General features: G+C 46.2%; 5 protein-coding genes across 5 annotated transcripts; 2 read left to right on the forward strand and 3 right to left on the reverse strand.

Annotated features, from left to right (window-relative positions):
• Positions 1–344: 344 nt before the first annotated feature.
• TREMEDRAFT_61657 (uncharacterized protein) lies at positions 345–2,912 on the reverse strand (the record flags this gene model as incomplete). Its single annotated transcript, XM_007004072.1, has 7 exons — positions 345–403; positions 573–712; positions 926–1,191; positions 1,399–1,665; positions 1,755–1,836; positions 1,964–2,498; positions 2,609–2,912. The coding sequence occupies 7 exons, from the start codon at positions 2,910–2,912 to the stop codon at positions 345–347; spliced, it is 1,653 nt and encodes a 550-aa protein (XP_007004134.1).
• An 838-nt stretch (positions 2,913–3,750) lies between these two features.
• On the forward strand, positions 3,751–5,766 carry TREMEDRAFT_73646 (uncharacterized protein; the record flags this gene model as incomplete). Its single annotated transcript, XM_007004280.1, has 3 exons — positions 3,751–3,808; positions 3,937–4,054; positions 4,257–5,766. The coding sequence occupies 3 exons, from the start codon at positions 3,751–3,753 to the stop codon at positions 5,584–5,586; spliced, it is 1,506 nt and encodes a 501-aa protein (XP_007004342.1). The 3' UTR covers positions 5,587–5,766.
• Positions 5,767–6,093: 327 nt separating this feature from the next.
• Positions 6,094–8,127, reverse strand: TREMEDRAFT_61659 (uncharacterized protein; the record flags this gene model as incomplete). The annotated part of the gene is made up of 5 exons (XM_007004073.1): positions 6,094–6,278; positions 6,676–6,947; positions 7,022–7,288; positions 7,613–7,786; positions 8,012–8,127. The coding sequence occupies 5 exons, from the start codon at positions 8,125–8,127 to the stop codon at positions 6,094–6,096; spliced, it is 1,014 nt and encodes a 337-aa protein (XP_007004135.1).
• A 151-nt stretch (positions 8,128–8,278) lies between these two features.
• TREMEDRAFT_73647 (uncharacterized protein) lies at positions 8,279–10,862 on the reverse strand. Its single transcript, XM_007004281.1, has 11 exons — positions 10,786–10,862; positions 10,456–10,631; positions 10,344–10,411; positions 10,191–10,299; positions 9,844–10,145; positions 9,252–9,370; positions 9,019–9,150; positions 8,866–8,975; positions 8,617–8,798; positions 8,411–8,521; positions 8,279–8,364 (listed from the first exon to the last, which is right to left on the reverse strand). The coding sequence occupies exons 2-11, from the start codon at positions 10,596–10,598 to the stop codon at positions 8,354–8,356; spliced, it is 1,287 nt and encodes a 428-aa protein (XP_007004343.1). The 5' UTR covers positions 10,599–10,631; positions 10,786–10,862; the 3' UTR covers positions 8,279–8,353.
• An 824-nt stretch (positions 10,863–11,686) lies between these two features.
• TREMEDRAFT_73649 (uncharacterized protein) lies at positions 11,687–17,305 on the forward strand (the record flags this gene model as incomplete). The annotated part of the gene is made up of 6 exons (XM_007004282.1): positions 11,687–14,259; positions 14,440–14,555; positions 14,660–15,117; positions 15,256–15,380; positions 15,559–16,920; positions 17,197–17,305. 6 exons carry the CDS (start codon positions 11,687–11,689, stop codon positions 17,303–17,305), a joined length of 4,743 nt encoding a protein of 1,580 aa, XP_007004344.1.
• Between the last annotated feature and the right edge of the window lie 47 nt (positions 17,306–17,352).

Here is a 17,352-nt window from a genome sequence, read left to right on the forward strand (position 1 = left end):
ATACAGTACATTCACTCGTGGTTCCCATCTATACAATATCAAACTTCTATTTGCCCTCTTGGCTCTATTTTCATTCCATTCATCTTGAGTATATTCCAACGTCATTGTGTCCATTGAAAAGAATACCAGTCATATCCCTCGTCACTATCTCTATCTTGGATATTGATGATATTTCGAGAAGAACATCATGTGATACTTCTCGACAAGAGGACAATGACAAGTCTGTCCATAACTCGGGGCTGATGGGAATGATTTCCATGTATGTACAGCATCGGATTTTATTGAATGACCTGAGTGAATGTTTACCTGTAGATAATGTCGATAGTGAAATTTGAATAGGTAGATCAAGGTATGGCATTCTTCCATGATCCTTCGAATTTATGTTCCACCATTGCTTGTGGGTCTATACTATCAGTTCTCCACTAAACCACTTCTTTTCTCCCCTACCATTCTGATCAAATCTTTCATCTCACAGTCACATGTAGTCTTCTGCATACATTACTCTTGTTAGGGGTTTTTTTAGGAGGAAGGTGGAGGGGTTGGTTTGTTCATGGAAAAGAGAAAATACTCACGCCAAGCTGGTTCACTACCGAAATTACCCACGCCAGGTGAGAAACCAGTTACGGGTAAAACCATCACATCACCTATCCTTAATGGTTCTTTCAACTCCCGAAGATCGGTCCATTGTACTCCGTATCTGACCCTTATATAGCTGTCCGTCAACTGAAGCGCTATAACGTGACTACTATCTGCACATTCTCTTTCACCTTCGACATTCTCCCATTGTCAGAATTAAGAGGCCAGAGCACAAGAGATGCAGACAAAACGAAAAGAAAGAAAACGAAGGAAACTCTGGTCATTTGATATGTGATGAGAACTGGAGGAAGGAGACTGGTGATCAATCAAAACAAGTAATGTCACTCACCTCAAAACAGCATCAGTCCATACTCCCGGTCCAGTCCAAGCCATGACTCCGACCGGTCCTCCACCTTTTGGCTCGGACAATACCGTAACTTCCCTCAAGGAAGAAACTTCTCGGAACATGCCTAAATCAGTTAATGCTTTGAGATTCCGACGATGTTCGTGTGACCATTGAACTGCGTGTGCGGTAGAGTGAAGTATACGTAAGAGAGCTTGAAGACAAATTGGATGATATGGAGCTGAAGCCATTGTCCATTGGACGATTTGGATCTGACGTTAGTCCCGATCACATAATTGTTCATAACGGGTACTTCCATACCCCTCGTCGCCTCCAGTTGAAATACAGAAAGAACGTTCGTCTGGTCTATACCCCGAGATATGGATTGGGACGTGTAATTACAAGTGACGATGTCAGACTGTAGAGATCACTCGGGTTTGGAATAGGAATGATTTTGTGGAGGATGTTATGACACTCACCGGTCTAGGCCACCACTCATACCAATCTGATCTATCCCCTACATCAGCTTCAATACCCACCACGACACTTGGCTTTCCAATCACATCATCCACTTCCTCCCCTGCATCTATCCTAGCCTTGTCTGCATCGCCTATCCAACCGAGTCCGTCACGCCACAACCGGGCACCTTTACCCCAGTCTGAAGGAGGTTTGAGGAGGGCCGTGTCGGTATCGGAATATATACCTCCGTGTATGAGCAGAAGTAAGTATCGTATCATATCCGAACGCTATGTGTCAGCTCGTCTCACTGATACATCACGCTACAAGTCCCAATCGATTGTGGATATCTCTACGAGGAGGAGAAGGAAAAACTCACGAGGATACCGGTGGGGAGACTGGTCCACATCAATTCTATTCGCGAGTCAGGAAGTTTTTTGCGCATCCATTGGTCTGCTTCTCTGATCTATCAGTTCTCGTGGAATAGTGATCGAAATGAATCTCGGTCGTGTCTCATATGCTCGGAACAATATTTTAGAGACATTGTATACGTAACCAAGGATGAAATGCGAAGGACGTGCGACTCACTGATCCGTCATCAACTCCCAGTTCCATCCTTCATCCTTCATCGTCCTCCCAGTCCACGAAGCCACCGTCACACTTTGCTCGCGTCTCTCATCTTTATCCGTTTGCCACATAAATTTCTGTTTATCCCAAGCTTCAGGTCCTGGAACATTCTCGTCAATCTCCTTATCTCCTCTCCCTTCCCCGAGGTACATCTCTATTCCCTTCTTCAACTCCTCAGCTATATTTCGGGGAAAGGCGACCTCTGCGAATTCTCTCAATTGCGTAGAGTACGTTTCCAAATCCAATGGCCCATGTTTATATATGTTATCCGCGAAATGTCCCAGAGACGATAAAGCCGGTTGACTTTCTTCAACGGCTGGATTTGGTGGCCAAGGTGATATACCAGCTAATAATCGATCAGAACGGAGATCTAGACCCCATAAACTAAGGTCGGGAGAGGGAATAGGATATCCTGTGAATTCTGGAGGTCCCTTGGGTTTCCCCAAATGGGCTGCTATTTCTGGATCTATGACTCTGCCGGGTGGTATTTGCTCAACTACTAGTCAGCCATGATCAATAATCTCTTTCCTCTCTGATCCTATCACGCAGAAGCCTGCATTGATGTCGAAGAAGACATAATGATAGAAAGTGATAATCGGTACTCACCCGTCCAATCAGGTTTCGGGGGGGCTAACAACGTCCCCATTCCAGCTCCTCCTGTGAACCACAACAAGCACAAGCTTAACAAAGCCGTGACTGCCACACCCTGTGTGACCATCCTTCTTCTTCGTAATGGCAAATGTGGTGCTCCAGGGAGGATAGCACCTGAATGTCCTATACTCATGTTCACGCTAGTGCTGGAGATCGAAGGTTGTTTCTCGCTTGAGCGGAAGAGTGAGATAGATGGTAAGGAGAATAGTTTGGATGGACCAGGGTCAGAGGAAGCGTGGATGTGAATGGTAGGTAACATTTTCAGATCTGTGGAGTAGGAGAGAGGAAGGTGAGAGATCGTTCTCGCAGCAAGGGGCTCAAGAGTGGAGAAGAGGTTCAAAGGAAGATATGAGTAGAAGCGAATGCTATCATGTGAGGTTGAAAGGGCGGAATGTCAAAGGATTGGGGGAAATCGTAATGTTGGTGACGAACAAAGGGTTTGGTAGGGTTCGAAATTGTTGACATTGCCACCTGACGATGATCACGATCATACAGTAGCACGTCGTCCACGTCGTCACTCCCTAGCCTTGAGCTTTGGTATGGATGGACTGTAGAGAGCTGTGTGATTGTGTGAAGAGGTATAGAGAACGTTGGGAACCTTTGATGATGGTTACTGCGGGCGGGCGGGGTAGAGCTGCGCTAGCTGATAGAGTAACAAGGAAGAGGGCGAACCCGGAGATTCATGTCAAGAATAGTTCGAGAATAATTACCCGTACCTAAAGACAAGGTTTCGGTGCTAATGAGTGGGTCATCACGTCACGTCAATGATATCTCACCAGTAGACAGTGACCAGGATGTTCTTCTTGTCTCCATAAAGCTCATTTGGTCGGATCCAGCGCATACTGCAGGAGAATGCTGGAATAGAACGGAGACATTCCAATGCGCAGCCAAGTCTTTTTTGATCACGTGACCATTTGCCACCCACGCGCTTGGGCCTGTGTCCGACACGCACAGACCGCTTCCAGCTATCGTAGTCCGGCTACTTACTTGTGATACATCTCATCTCTGCATTCACTTTCCTACTCTCACACTCCCTCTGGCCTCTGGACATCATCTACGCAATACATTCCGTCGTACCATAACATAAGTTCGCGACCATGGCCGACAAAAGAGCAGAACGTATGATGGAGGAGGTGCTCAAGTTACCTGGTAATGGTATGTTTGTCACATATCCTACCCACCCTTCAGATTCATTCGTACACTCACACTCCTTTAGTCATATCCATCAAACCGTAAGTAACGGTAGCTGGTCCCACATCCGATGGTGTGAATTGACACGATAGATAACTGTGCCGATTGTCACGCTCCAGCTCCTAGATGGGCTTCCGTCAATCTGGGTATATTCTTATGTGTCAACTGTGCAAGTGTGCATCGCAAGCTTGGCACTCATAAATCAAGAGTGTGAGTTTTGTCATTTCACCTTGAACCTCTCAGCTCGTAATCGTACTCTCCTTCATTCCTGCATGACCCATCCTACCATGTTTCACCACCATCAATCTTCAATAGCTATCTCACATCACTTTGACAGTTTCAATTGAAGCACAATCACTGTGATGGGAGATAAGACAACACATGCGACGTAGGAATATTCCCTAATGGATAGAAAAAGCGTTACATTAGATACATGGTCGCGAGATCAAATTACCGCCATGAGAACTATAGGGAACAAAGCTTCTAATGCTATATACAACCCTAACGAACGTCTTCATCCACCTCCAACATCTTCCACTGCCGAAGCTCGTGATTCTGAAATTGAACGTTACATCCGAAAGAAATACGAAATAGGAGCTTTCAAATCTCTCTCATCCACCAAGCTTCCCCCTCAACCGACTCCCGTCAATGTAAATAAAGAACGAAATGGTCGATTAGCACCTTCAATAGATCCTTGGAATCTAAAGGTCTCTAGGGTCAATAGTCAAGGTGAAAAGATAGGGGAGAATAAAAGAAATCCAGAGTTAAATGATGTGATAGTAAGATCACCTGTTCCTAGAAAAGAAAGAGATTTACCACCTTTACCAACTGGGAATAGTATTTCTCCACGTCCAATCAGTGTATCTTTGGGAACAGGCGCGAGTGCGAGACCTAGACCGGCGAGATCACCTTCGAGCAATACTATGAATCTTGGAGGACAAATGTCCGATGCGGGGGTGGGGTCAAGTGGGGGAAGTAAGAAAGAGGAAGGGTTGTTGGTAGATTTGAACGGAGGGACAAGTTCGACATTACCATTACAACTAAATAATTTTGGGACCCAACCGCAACAGAGTCAACAGTCGATGGTCCAGGGAGGAATGCATTATGGTATGGGATTTCAACCTCAAGCTCCTTTTCAAGGAGGGCAACAACATTTTCAAGGGTCTCAACAGTTTTCACAGGGGTATCCGCCATCAAATCAACCATATCTTGGACAGATGTCAGTCGAAGGGGGAATGAATGTGATGGCTGGGTCTAGTGGTTCGAACATATCGAACGGGTTCAACAATATGAACGGCTTTAACGGGATGAATGGTACGAATGGCTTCCCTGGGCCACACGGTATGAACGGAACTGGTATGGGGATGAACGGCTCAACGGGAATGAACGGAATGAACGGAACTGGCATGGGGATGAACGGAATGAATCCAGGTGGTATGGGAATGAGCGCAGGTGGTATGGGAATGAACGGAATGAACGCAGGTGGCATAGGGATGAACGGCGGAGGAATGGGAGGTTGTTTCAACGGATACCTTAACCCTACCAATATGAACCAATCAACATATCCTTCTCATATTCAATATCCACAATCAAACGCACAAGGGACATATCAACTCCCTTCTCAATATCCACCATCAAACGCACAAGGAACATATCAACTCCCTTCTCAATTCCCCCAACTCTCTACCAATGTAAACATGGGAATGGGAATGGTTTCCGGTTTCCCTAATATGATGCGATGACTTTTCCTTTCTTCATTCCCTTCCCTATATTTTCCTATCCCCTTCCAGTCCATCGTTATTCAACGAATACCCAATTTGCATCGACCATAAAACGATAGAGATCGTTTGAAATTGATACATACTTGAACATAATGTAAATACTGTCAACTTGTCATTTTTCTTCACATGCAATGATTACACACTACTCGTACTGTAGAGTACGAATACAGATGATAGTTGTCCAACGACACATATCACCTTTATGCCTAGAACTAGACGTCGAAGTGATATTCGTCAACTGTTATCCTATAGCAATCATCAACAATGAGAAGCAGTACATTAACGATTATATTGGAGCATAGTATACATAGCAAGTACCCTAATTGATGCATAGATGTCTCAGCAGCTTTCGCTTTCCTTGACAGGCGAGAGGACTACATTACTACGTAATGCTACAGAAGGACTACGGTACTACGATAAAGATTATCATACCATAGTAAGAGATGCAATAATCACACATCGGAATATTTATCCTTCCCCAGCAATGGCCAAATCATATTCTTCCAAAGTCAATTGATATCCCCATTGCCAAAGACATTGTCTCAAAGTCCTCCCTACATCTTCATCCTCCGCTACTGAACGTCCACCTGAAGAATGGATTTTCTTTACTAAAGCACGTTTGAAACGACCTGTTGGACCGGCAACTTTGAGCCCTGGAATGATCAGCTCGACGTGGTTTCTCAATCTACCTCCCATTCCACCTCGTCTCCTGCCCGAAAATCCACATATAGCTGATATTTGAAGGTTGTGGTGCACGTTGCTCATGGAAAGTGTATCAAACTTGGCAGAATGAATCGATACCACTTCCCCCTCTGGACGTGATCAAAGGGATAGGATGGTGGGTGTGGTATACAATTGACAGATCTCGAGAGCACGTCTAATAGCGAGTAACGGGGAATGATTACTGTAGTCTATTACGAAGTGAAGCCAACGATTGATCAGGGTGAGTAGAACGAGAAATAGTGAGATATCGAGGGGGAGTTTAGTGGGGTGGAAGGGGGAGGAGGGGATTGAATGGATTAAATGTGAGAAACCCATTAACAAACTCACAACGTCTAATTTGTCGTTCATCATCTTCACACCTCCTACCATCCCAAAACTTAACATACCATTCAGCCCAACCTCTAGGATCCCCACTCCAAATCCAACCTGCTTTTTCCCATTCTTGTAAACTTTGACCAGCACGTACTTTGAACCTATTCACTTGACCATCAGGTAAATCATTGATCAATAATCTATCTGAATCTGTCACGGTAAAAGGAAGTTTTGCGAGATCTTCTTGTGATGAAAGTGGTTGATGAAGAATACGAGAATATGTATTACTGAAAAGTCAGAAAAAAACCCTGAAAACTGATAGAATGAATTATATCCAAAGACGGGTAGATTGACGACTTACCAAAAGAAACCTCCTCCGAAAGCTCCACCGGTAAACATTTCTTCAGGTGTAATGTTAGGTTTGAAAATGTTTTCCCATCTACCTTCGAATATCAAACTACCATCTACTTTCCTTCTTGGTCTCGAAGCTCTTTGTAATTCTGTTGAGTTGTAAGTAGGTCCGGATGGTATGATCGGGGCGACTGCTTTCGGCAGAGGGTTTTTACGAGAAGGAGAAGGAGAAGGAGTGGAGTGAAGGGAATTTGAGCGTGAATGTGTTCTTTCAGGTCTGTAATGAGCACAATATTTCGATGACTTTCACTCCCATCTCTTCATTCGCTACTAGTTTGCACAACTCTAGTCTTCTGGGGGTTTCTTTTTGAACTATCTGGTCTATAATACATTTCCATCCACTGGGAGACATTTCCATCCACTTGGAAACATTTTCCTTCACTTGATTATTAAGTTTGATACTGCAACGTAACACCACTCAACCTCTTGAAGTCAAAACATGATCGAGATACATACTCATAAACAAGGACGTTCAAAGATTATTGTGAGTGAGAGATATCAGAGATGGATATGGGTAGGTAGTGAGAGAAAAAATACCTACCCTATCTCCTGCAAAGCTGCTACCCTTCCGCTCCTTCGACTAGGTTCAGGATACTCTATTTTTTCTTTCTTCACCACTGTAGATCTCTTCGTTTGATCAGGTTGATTACGTGGTTTCAACGTCGGAAGAGATACCGAGCTAAGACCTAATGATGCTAACAGGGCTGCGTTGTTTCTTTGATGATCAGCTGGTCAATTCTTCACTTTCTCAATGTCAGGAAGAAGGGTTTGTTTGTACACTGAGAAATGTCATTGTAGCGACATTGGTGAGATGATGTACACGTTTCGCCAAAAGTGCTCTGAACGCTGCATGAGAAGTGGACAGAAGTGGACAGAAGGTCAGGTCAAAGTAATGGGCTTTATGTGCAGATCAAGGTGAGGAGGGAGGACGAGATCTTACTTGATATTCTCCAACCGCTCTTCTTCATACGACATGTCCAACTCGTTCTCTTCATCTGAGAGCTCATCCCGAGTGGCACGGGCAGCCGACCGCTCGGATCTGGTTAGGTTTGACATGTTTATAGGAAGTTTAGGTGAAGTGTGAAAAGTCGGTGAAAAAGAGCCGCTTGAGCAACTCTCGATCGCGACCGGATGGTGACGTCAGCCACTGGCCACTGGTTTATGGGGCATGGTGCAGCTGAACTCTGCTCATACAACAACAAAGAATGACAGCGGCAGGTATGCATTTCTTCACTCTCCAATTCCTACAAAACTATCTCTGCCATATCACACTTTATGCATCTCACGATGTCACTATCTATCAGCGACATGCGACGTGACAAGTGACGAAACAACATACTGTATGTGGCAGGGTCGACCGTCTCCGGCAGAGTAGGGATCGCGACTGTGAATCGTTCCTGGATCTTTTGAAGAACCTCTTGGTCCGCATCGGAAGCTACAAAAGTGATGGCTACATGTCAGCAATCTCCGTAAGTTAGGATGAAAGTTAGTAACGGCTGTCAGATTGGCAGTATGGCGTCAATGAAAGACAAATGTTCAACTCACCTAAACCCTTGGTACCGAAACGCCCAGCACGACCCACTCGGTGGAGATACGAGTCGGCGTCCCCAGGAGCATCGTAGTTGATCACAACGTTGACACGTTCGACATCGATACCACGGCCGAAAATGTCGGTTGCAACGAGGATTCGCTTTTCGAAAGCCTTGAATTGCTGGAATCGAGAGATACTGTTCTGTCAGTCGACATTCATTGTATCAACTAGGCAGCACGAGCATGAGAAACATTGACACTGACCGCTCAGGTTGGGGAAGTGCAGAGTGAATACAAATACTGGGGAAATTGCATTCCTGCAGCAATGCATCCAGCTGCGTGGCTCGGGAGACCGACTTGACAAAGATACAAACCTAGACGATTAGCTGACAGACGGTTTCGTGGAATCAAGCTAACCTGGTTGAATTCGAGGTTGTCCAGCAAGTCGTTGAGCTTGCGGTTCTTCTCTCGCTCCTCCAACTTGAGATAATACTGCTGGAGACCGTGAAGCGTGAGCTTCGTCTCGTCGTCGACATAGATTTCGAGGGGCTATGCATCAGCATCGCGACCGTCGACTACCTCGCGGGGGGATGACTTGAACATAGGGAGATCCGGTTTCGGTTCAACATAAATGGAAACATTGAACCCACACTCTGCATGAATTTCTTGCAAGTCGCACGGATTTCCTTCGACAACGTGGCGGAAAACATCATGACCTGCTTGTGATGCGGGGTAGCACGGAAGATTTCTTGAACGTCACGACGCATGTCTGTTGGTCCGATAAACGAAGTTGATAGCAGATTGCGGTCGAGATAATTGTCGAAAAAAAGGTTCAGTGTAAGCTCAAATCCCTACCATGCCCTCACGCTCCTCCTCATATGTTTGCTTTACAGAAAGTGACCATGTGGAGATGTTGTGAAGTGGAAATGGGAGCTGCGAGCACGTCTATCTATTCTACAAGGCTACGGGAACATAGCGTCCCACGATGATCCCGTATGACCACAATACCATATCCAAACAGGTCCAGTGACGCACTCCCCCAACAAGCTGGCATCACCCATGCTGGCATTTTGAACGGATTTAAGATCGCCCATGAATTCTATGAAAGCGTCACTTGTGACGCCCTGGATACACGTGACGATGACGCGGCCGAAACGCCCCATCGTGCACATGATCACTTTGCAGCGTCGTGAAAATTCGAAATGATCAAAGTCGGATGAAAATGAAAGATCGATTACTAACCAAGCTGGTCCAACATTTTGTCACACTCGTCCAGGACGAAGTGCTTGACGTGAGTTGCTTTGAGCGTTTTGTCCCTAGTCAAGGCCATCATACGTCCGGGAGTACCGACAACGATGTGGGGGCACTTTTCCTTGTTGCCTAGAAGTTCTTGATCGGCAGAGATGGGGGTACCACCGTAAAACACCGCGGTACGGACGGCAGTCATGAACTTTGAGAAACGGGCAAATTCGTTTCTGATCTGGTACGCAAGCTCTCGCGTGTGACAGAGAATGATGATGGACACTTCGCCATCCACAGGTTCACTGTCATTAGCCAGTCTGGCGCGATGAAAGATATCGGCGCCTCACATCTGTTGAAGACAAGCCAGGACGAAGACGGCAGTCTTTCCCATACCTGACTTGGCCTGACAAAGAACGTCTGTGCCGAGGATAGCTTGGGGAATACATTCCTGTTGTACTGACCAGTCAGCTGATTGGCGGAGAATCTAGAGCGCGACTAACCTTCAGATGGATGTTCGAAACCAAGATCAGAAATGGCTCTCAACAATTCTGGCTTGAGGAGGAAATCCCTGTTGGCTCAGTTTCTCATTATGAAACTAGTAGAATTCCTAACCTGAAGCCAGTGGAGTGGATGCCGACGTAAGATCCCTTTTTGTCGCCTTCAGCTTTACCATTTGTGGCTGCGACGGGTGGCGCGAAGGTCTCCTCAGCCGCCTCGTCGTAATCGACAAGTTCTTCTTCATCCGGGCGCGACATTGTTATTTTGACTCTTGATTATTATTTTCGAAGCTATATTGGGAATTGTAGACAGGCACAAATGGGAGATAGGCAGGAGAAAGGAGTGTAGGGGTTCAGATGGGAAAGAGAGGAAAAACATGGTAAGCCGGTGTTTCTTCTCGAAGTCGCCTCGCAGAAAAATTTGCGGCAGCGTTAAGATACCCACGATGATTGAGAACAGCGGCGATGATTCTGAAGCTTGAGTGAAACCAGGAAAAGAGACAAAGAAAAAGAAGAAAAGAGGAAAGAGAAAGATCGCACCGAGGTCGAGAGTTGGAACACGACAGAAGTGAAGAGGAAGCGGCGTTTCGGAGATTCTAAAAGATGGCAAGGTGAGGCGTCGGTTTTCGCAGAAAACCAGGGTGGAAAAACCAGTGAAAAGTGAGAAAATTACCCTTTGTTGTGGAAAATTGCCCGATTGATGATGAAACGGGGAGTGAATTGGTGGGGTAATTCGTTTTTTGGTTGACTGTTCTAAGGCGTCGTTCGGTTACACACAAAGAGAATCGAAAATTTCACTCCGACAGAGACTGCGGAGTCCCCACTGCAAACTCATAGATCATAGAGAAACACACTCACCCAGCCCTCCATTCGGCTCGCTCCGGACTCGGCCCGCCATCCCGTCGCCGTTCACGAGAACCTCCTCGTTATCGCCGCCCGAACCACAACGGGACATCGTATCGTCGTAGGTGCAGGCAGACATTGGGTGCCTAGATTCGATTGCCCAGGTCAGTACTTATCTTATCATCTCTCTCCCAGAGCCTGTATGTAGCGTGGTTATCGTAGCTGATAGATCCTCCCAGTCAGCAAAGTCAGCTTCTCATTCCTACTTGACCGCGTACTTCGCACACGACGCGTAGTCTTCTTCTCTTCCACCCGGCTCGGCACTCAGCTCGTTGGGATCACTGGTCACTCGTCTTGGACGACTCGTGTCATGATCATTTCATGAATTTGTGCGTTCCCACTCCTCTACACTCACTCGTTATGAAAGAGATAGGTCGCTCACGTCACAGTTTTGATAAATCTTTGACGATCTTTCATCTATCAACCCTCTTGGTCTTTTCGACATGTCTCTTCCACCGTCCGGTATCAACCTCGGTCCCCGTCCAAACCTCACCCCACAACAACTCCAGACTTTGCAGCAACTACAACGAGCCAACAATGGTCAACCCATCACTCCTCAACAGATGCAACAAGCCGTCGCCGCCTTCCAAGCTCAAGGGGGCAATGTCAACCCTCAAGCTTTGCTGGCGGCTATGAGAGGCATGACACGACCTCCCATGTCCTCTCAACCCGGTCAACAGGGACAACCTGGACAACCCGGTCAGATCCCCCCGAATCCTGTCCAGGTCCAGGCGATGATGGCACAGCAGCAACAACAACGGATCCAGATGCTGCAACAAGGCATGTCGCATCAGCAGATTCAAGCGGTTCAAGGCAAGATGAACCCAGGCGTAGGAGGTATACCTGGAGGTATGACAGGATCTCCTTCTCGTCCTCCGTCCCATACTCAGCAGATGCTTCCTCCAGCTGTTCCTCCCGGTACTTCCCCTAGACCACAACAAACTCAACAACGATTTTATCCTACTCCCCAACAACAAGCTCAGCTTGCTCACGCGCAATCGGCGGCCATGTCTAGCCCTCAATTCCAATCTCTACCCGAAAGTCAACGACAAGCGTATCTGTACAGTATGCAACAGAACATGCTAAGAACGTTTGCTATGCAGCAACAACAACATCAACAGCAACAGCAAATGGGTGTGATGGGACCTCCGACCGGTCAGTCAAACCAAACTCATCAAGGACAACCTGCGGTGGGCACACAACAATCCCCTAGCTCCCAACAACGAGACTTGTCAGGTTCTCAACAAGGACAACCGTCTTTGTCTGGTTTGCCACAACATATGGCCCCTCCTCGTCCAGAATCACGTACAGCTCAACGAGATGCTTCTCCTCATGGACGCACGGGTTCGCCCTCCGGACATCATACTCCTACCCCTCCACCGCCTGGTTATCAGCAGCAACACCAGCAGCAAGGCATGTCGAGCGCCCCTTCACCTGTCCCTTCTGCTCATTCGCATCATTCCCAAACCCGTGCCCCAACACCTCAATCAACCGCCTTGTCCCACCATGGCCAATCTCCTATGCCCACCCAAACGACAGATCCTAGTCCCACCGCTCCTCAACAGAACAGTCAACGAGCTCCTTCAGTTCCTCCTGGTGGTCAAACTCCACATCAGTCCTCCATTCAAAACATGCCTCCCGGTATGCCATCTCAGTCAAATCTACATGCCATGTTGCCTCAGGGAATGCAAAACCTCACACCTCAACAACAACAACAAGTCCTCAATGCCATGTCGCTCATGTCTCAATCCGCTCAATCTCAATTACAATCTCAGCCTCAATCTTCATTTGCCACCACCGTCCCTGGTGGACTACCTCAACAGCCTCGCCCGGGTATACGTCCTCCTCTCCAAATGCCCAACATCAACACTTCTGATTTCCCCTTCGATTGGCGTCTTATTCCACATTTATCCTCAGTGAGCGATCCCAAGTGGCGCGCCGAGATGCAAGCTCGAAATCCAGGTCTGCTCCATGCGGCCATGAGTGCTCAACAGATGATGTCAACGGGAAGCGTTCGACCTGATACTTTGAACCGGATGCAGCAAGTATTCGTCCACATGGCCAGGGCGCAAGGACTTGTACGAAATACTGCTGGTCCTAGTGGCCCGGGTGTTCCCGGTTTACCTGGAGCCATCGGGGGAATGGGTGTTCAAGGCATGCCTGGGTTTTCGGGTGTACCAGGAGTGAGGAGCATCGGTAATGTACCCAATGTGGATAATACAGGTCAAGGTATTCCACCTCAATTGCAACAACTTCAACAACAATTATCAGGACAGTGGCGTCCTCCCTTACCTGGACAAATTCAGACTTCTGGATCATCGCAAACTGCTCAAATATCTCCAATGCGACCACCACCTCATCTTCCTCCACCACATACCATACCTCAGGGTACACCTGTACAACAACGTATGTCAGAAGGCAAAGATCGAAAGTCCGGTAGTCAAATGCCTCCACCACAATGGATTCCCTCACATGGTCAACCCATTCCTGGTCAACCGGGAGTACCTATGAGTGCTGGTTCAATGGGAATGGGAGTTCCTGCGACGCCTACACCTCTTCGTCCACCTCCACATACAGCTCCAGATCATGTTCCTCCCAGTCCTGCACTTCCTCCCCCAACACCTCATGCTGTTCCAGTGAGAGAATGGGAGACGGCTTTACCACTCGATCTTCCAATCACCAACATTGCTCCTCTGCCCACGGAGGAGATAGATGAACGGTCTGGTCCTACTTTCGACGGACGCTTGCTGTCTTTGACCGAAAAAGAGAAGGAGAATGTGCGTGATTGGGTGGAGAGTGACAAAGAGTATGCAAAGGTGATGAAGAGTTACAAGGGGACTAGTAGGGAGAGGGTTATGCGTTGGGCAGAGAGGAAAGAACAGGAGAAGGGATGGTGGATCAGAAAGAATCAAGAAGGTCCTCCCACAAGGAGAGAAAGGTTAAGCATTCTCTGGCCGCAGGATAAGGCTAGTATGAGAGCGAAGTCGACGCATAGGGGTAGGAGGGAGATCAGGTTGTAAGTTCGATCTTTCGTCCTTCGTTCTTCTCCCAAGTTGTTAGATACTGCCGCGACACGTTATCATTTGTGCATTCACTCCATCTTGACTTTCAACCCAACGGCTCTCAAATAAGAGTGGTCCTCGATAGGGAAGTACAACATAAGAGAGGGCAGTGATCAGGAGACGCTGACTTGAAGTACACCGGCTCAACTCAAAGCCATGGCAGAGGTAGAGGACCATGTGGTGCCCATCCGATTGGATATCGAACATGAATCACATCGTCTCAAAGATACATTCATGTGGAACTGTTCTGGTGAGTATTCTCCCCTGGCCCCCTCTCTTCTACTCCTGATCCTTGATTATGCTGATCTGTGCATGATAATTGCTGTCTGCGAGAGTAGCATAGCTTACATCTAGACACCGTAGTGACCCCCGAGCTCTTCGCTCAAACATTATGCGACGACTTTCACCTCCCTCTTCAACACTTTCATCATCGTATAGTCACTGCCATACAAGAGCGGGTGAAAGAATATCAAGATCAAATCCTTCCCATCATCCCTCCTTCACTTTCCTCGCAAGGGCAACTACACCCGGAGGATGAGATAATATGGGAGAGTTTCCGGGGGGTCAGGGAGAGTACATTCAGTGATGAGCAAACAGTCAAGACGCCAAGTGGGGATGGCGATGAGATGGTGGTCATTGTCGGGGGTTCTGATCAAGATGAGAGCGCGGATAAGGAGATTGGGTGCGAGAGGAAGGGCCCCACAGAAAATGGGATTCGAAAAGAAAGGACGAAGGAGGAGCCGATGAGTGTCGAAGAGGCCATGGCGGGTTTACCGGAAGATCAAGCGGATGAATTGAGGATACTAGTCAAGGTGAGTGTGGGGTTAAGTTTTCTCACTCCGGCCTTGTGCAATTCCATCACATGTAAAACCAGCGTCGTTTTTTTAACACTCCAGTATATGTAAGCCGTGGGAATGGAGGGGTGAAAAAGTTATTAAGTTGACGTGCAGGTCGATATTATTGTTGGGACACAGAATTTGAGCGACACGTTTGAATGGGATTTGAACTCTTCTGTGACACCAGAGGAATTTGCAAGTTCTCATTGTAGTGAACTGGGTCTGAGTGGGGAATTCGCGTGAGTTTACTTACTACCCTTCCAACCCGTATTCACAGACCCTTGTGGTTTATATTTGCCGCCTCTCCTGATTGATCTTCCTTCAAATCTTGTTTTAGACACTACGAAAGTGTTATGCTTCTTGTTGGCCTGAGTGGCTCAATGTGAGCCAAATGAGTGTTGTCGGGCTGATTTATAGTACCGCTCTTGCTCACGATATCCATGAACAATGTCTTACCCATCTCCGTTCTCTCTTCCTCATCGGTCACACTCCAGGTTCTGGTCTCATACAAGATGAAGAAGTTCGTTCATTCTTCCTTCCATCCCTCGTCCCATCATCTCTTCTCCGTAAAGAAGATATCGCCATGTCGACTTACACTCCCATCTTTGCGACTTTCACGGAAGAAGACGTTGCGGCTATAGAGAAAGAACGTGATCGAGAGTCTAAACGAAAAAAGAGAGGAACTCGTGCTAGAAGAGGAATTATTTTACCCGATCGAGAACCCTTAAAAACTCATCGTACTTTACTCAATCCTCTTCGTTCTCATGGAAACGCACCATTACCTAATATGAAACCTGAAACACCTACTACCGCCCCTCCAACATCACGTAGAGCGGCTGCTATCGCCGCTCAAGCCAGTATAAACCTTCTAGCTCAAGATTTACCTTTACCTCAACCACCTTCACCCATCCCACAACCTCAAACTCGTCGACCGAAACGTGGTGCACGTGAACAAAGTCGAGCTTCTCCCATGTCCGCCAGAGAAAGTTCAGTGATGGATGATGAATCTCTCATTCGAAGAGTTACAACGAATCATTTAGATATCATGGAAAATGAAGATATAAACGGAATGAAAAGGAAAGCAGATTTCGAAGATGAAATCAATAATAATAAAATGCTTAAAATCGAACATTTTGAAAAAAGTTGGCATTGTAAAAATTGTGGTATACCGGAACATTTAACAAATGCTTTAGGTTCAGATCAACAAGGTAACAAAACTTTATGTTCGACTTGTTCTCAATATTTTCAAAGAACAGGTAGAGATAGACCTTGTTCTTATACGGAAGAAGAATCATATCATTTACAAAAATTATCTTCAACAACACCTTTAATTTCAAATCAAACTCTTTCAAATCAAAATGTATCTTCTTCTTCTACTTCAATTCAAGTAATAAAATCAACTTCTAAAGGATCAATACAAGAAGAAAAAGAAAAAGAACAAGAACAAGATGGTAGTTCTAGTTCTTCTGATTCAGATGATTCAGATGATGATGATTTTGATCCTAGAAGGAATAAAAAACAAACTAGTAAAACTCCCGTTAGACCTTCTGTAACTCCATCATTATCGGGAATGGGAAAAAGAAGTTCTTCAACACATACTTTAGGTCAAAGTACCGGTACAGGAATAGGGAATGGTGTACAACCTCCTGATTGGGCATTGAAAGCTGATGAAGAATTGAAAGAGAGATATCCAAGAGATTCCTTCGTTATTATTCAAAGGGTTAAACCTGTTGGAGAACCGGAATTACCACATGAATGGAGAATGAAATGTATGGATTGGTGAGTGAATTACCTACACCCTTTTTACATCATCTCCCTTCTTCTTTTTCTTCTTAGACATCAACTTCCTTCTTATCACAATGTTATCCTCGATATGTCAATACCACCATCATTGATAATATTTACCATTACCTCATCATCGTCCTTGTATATTGTATCTACATTCCTCATTGTGATGAGAACCTAGTGTAAGTTACCACAACGACAACGACGACGATGGTGATGGTGATGATGGTTTCATACAGAGTAAGAAGAACAACCGCTTACATTACTCAGTCCAGGACGTATCTACGCCCTAGGTCCAGATGAAACATTACAAAATTTCGAAGTTCATCTTCGTAACAAAGCTCATATGGCCAATCGCATAGCCCATAGGGGACAGTGAAAGGGCACTGTCTTGTATCATTGATTTTTTGTCTAAACTTAGTTTAC

Source organism: Tremella mesenterica, assembly GCF_000271645.1.
Source record: "Tremella mesenterica DSM 1558 unplaced genomic scaffold TREMEscaffold_4, whole genome shotgun sequence".
In the NCBI taxonomy this organism is placed as follows: domain Eukaryota; kingdom Fungi; phylum Basidiomycota; class Tremellomycetes; order Tremellales; family Tremellaceae; genus Tremella; species Tremella mesenterica.

Coding starts and splice junctions, on each gene's coding strand:
- TREMEDRAFT_73647 (XM_007004281.1), bottom strand. CDS start 10,598: ATGTCGCGCCCGGATGAAGAAGAACTTGTCGATTACGACGAGGCGGCT. Junction 9,371..9,843: donor CAAAATGTTGGACCAGCTTG/GTTAGTAATCGA, acceptor TCGGACCAACAG/ACATGCGTCGTGACGTTCAA. Junction 8,522..8,616: donor TTTCGGTACCAAGGGTTTAG/GTGAGTTGAACA, acceptor GCTGACATGTAG/CCATCACTTTTGTAGCTTCC.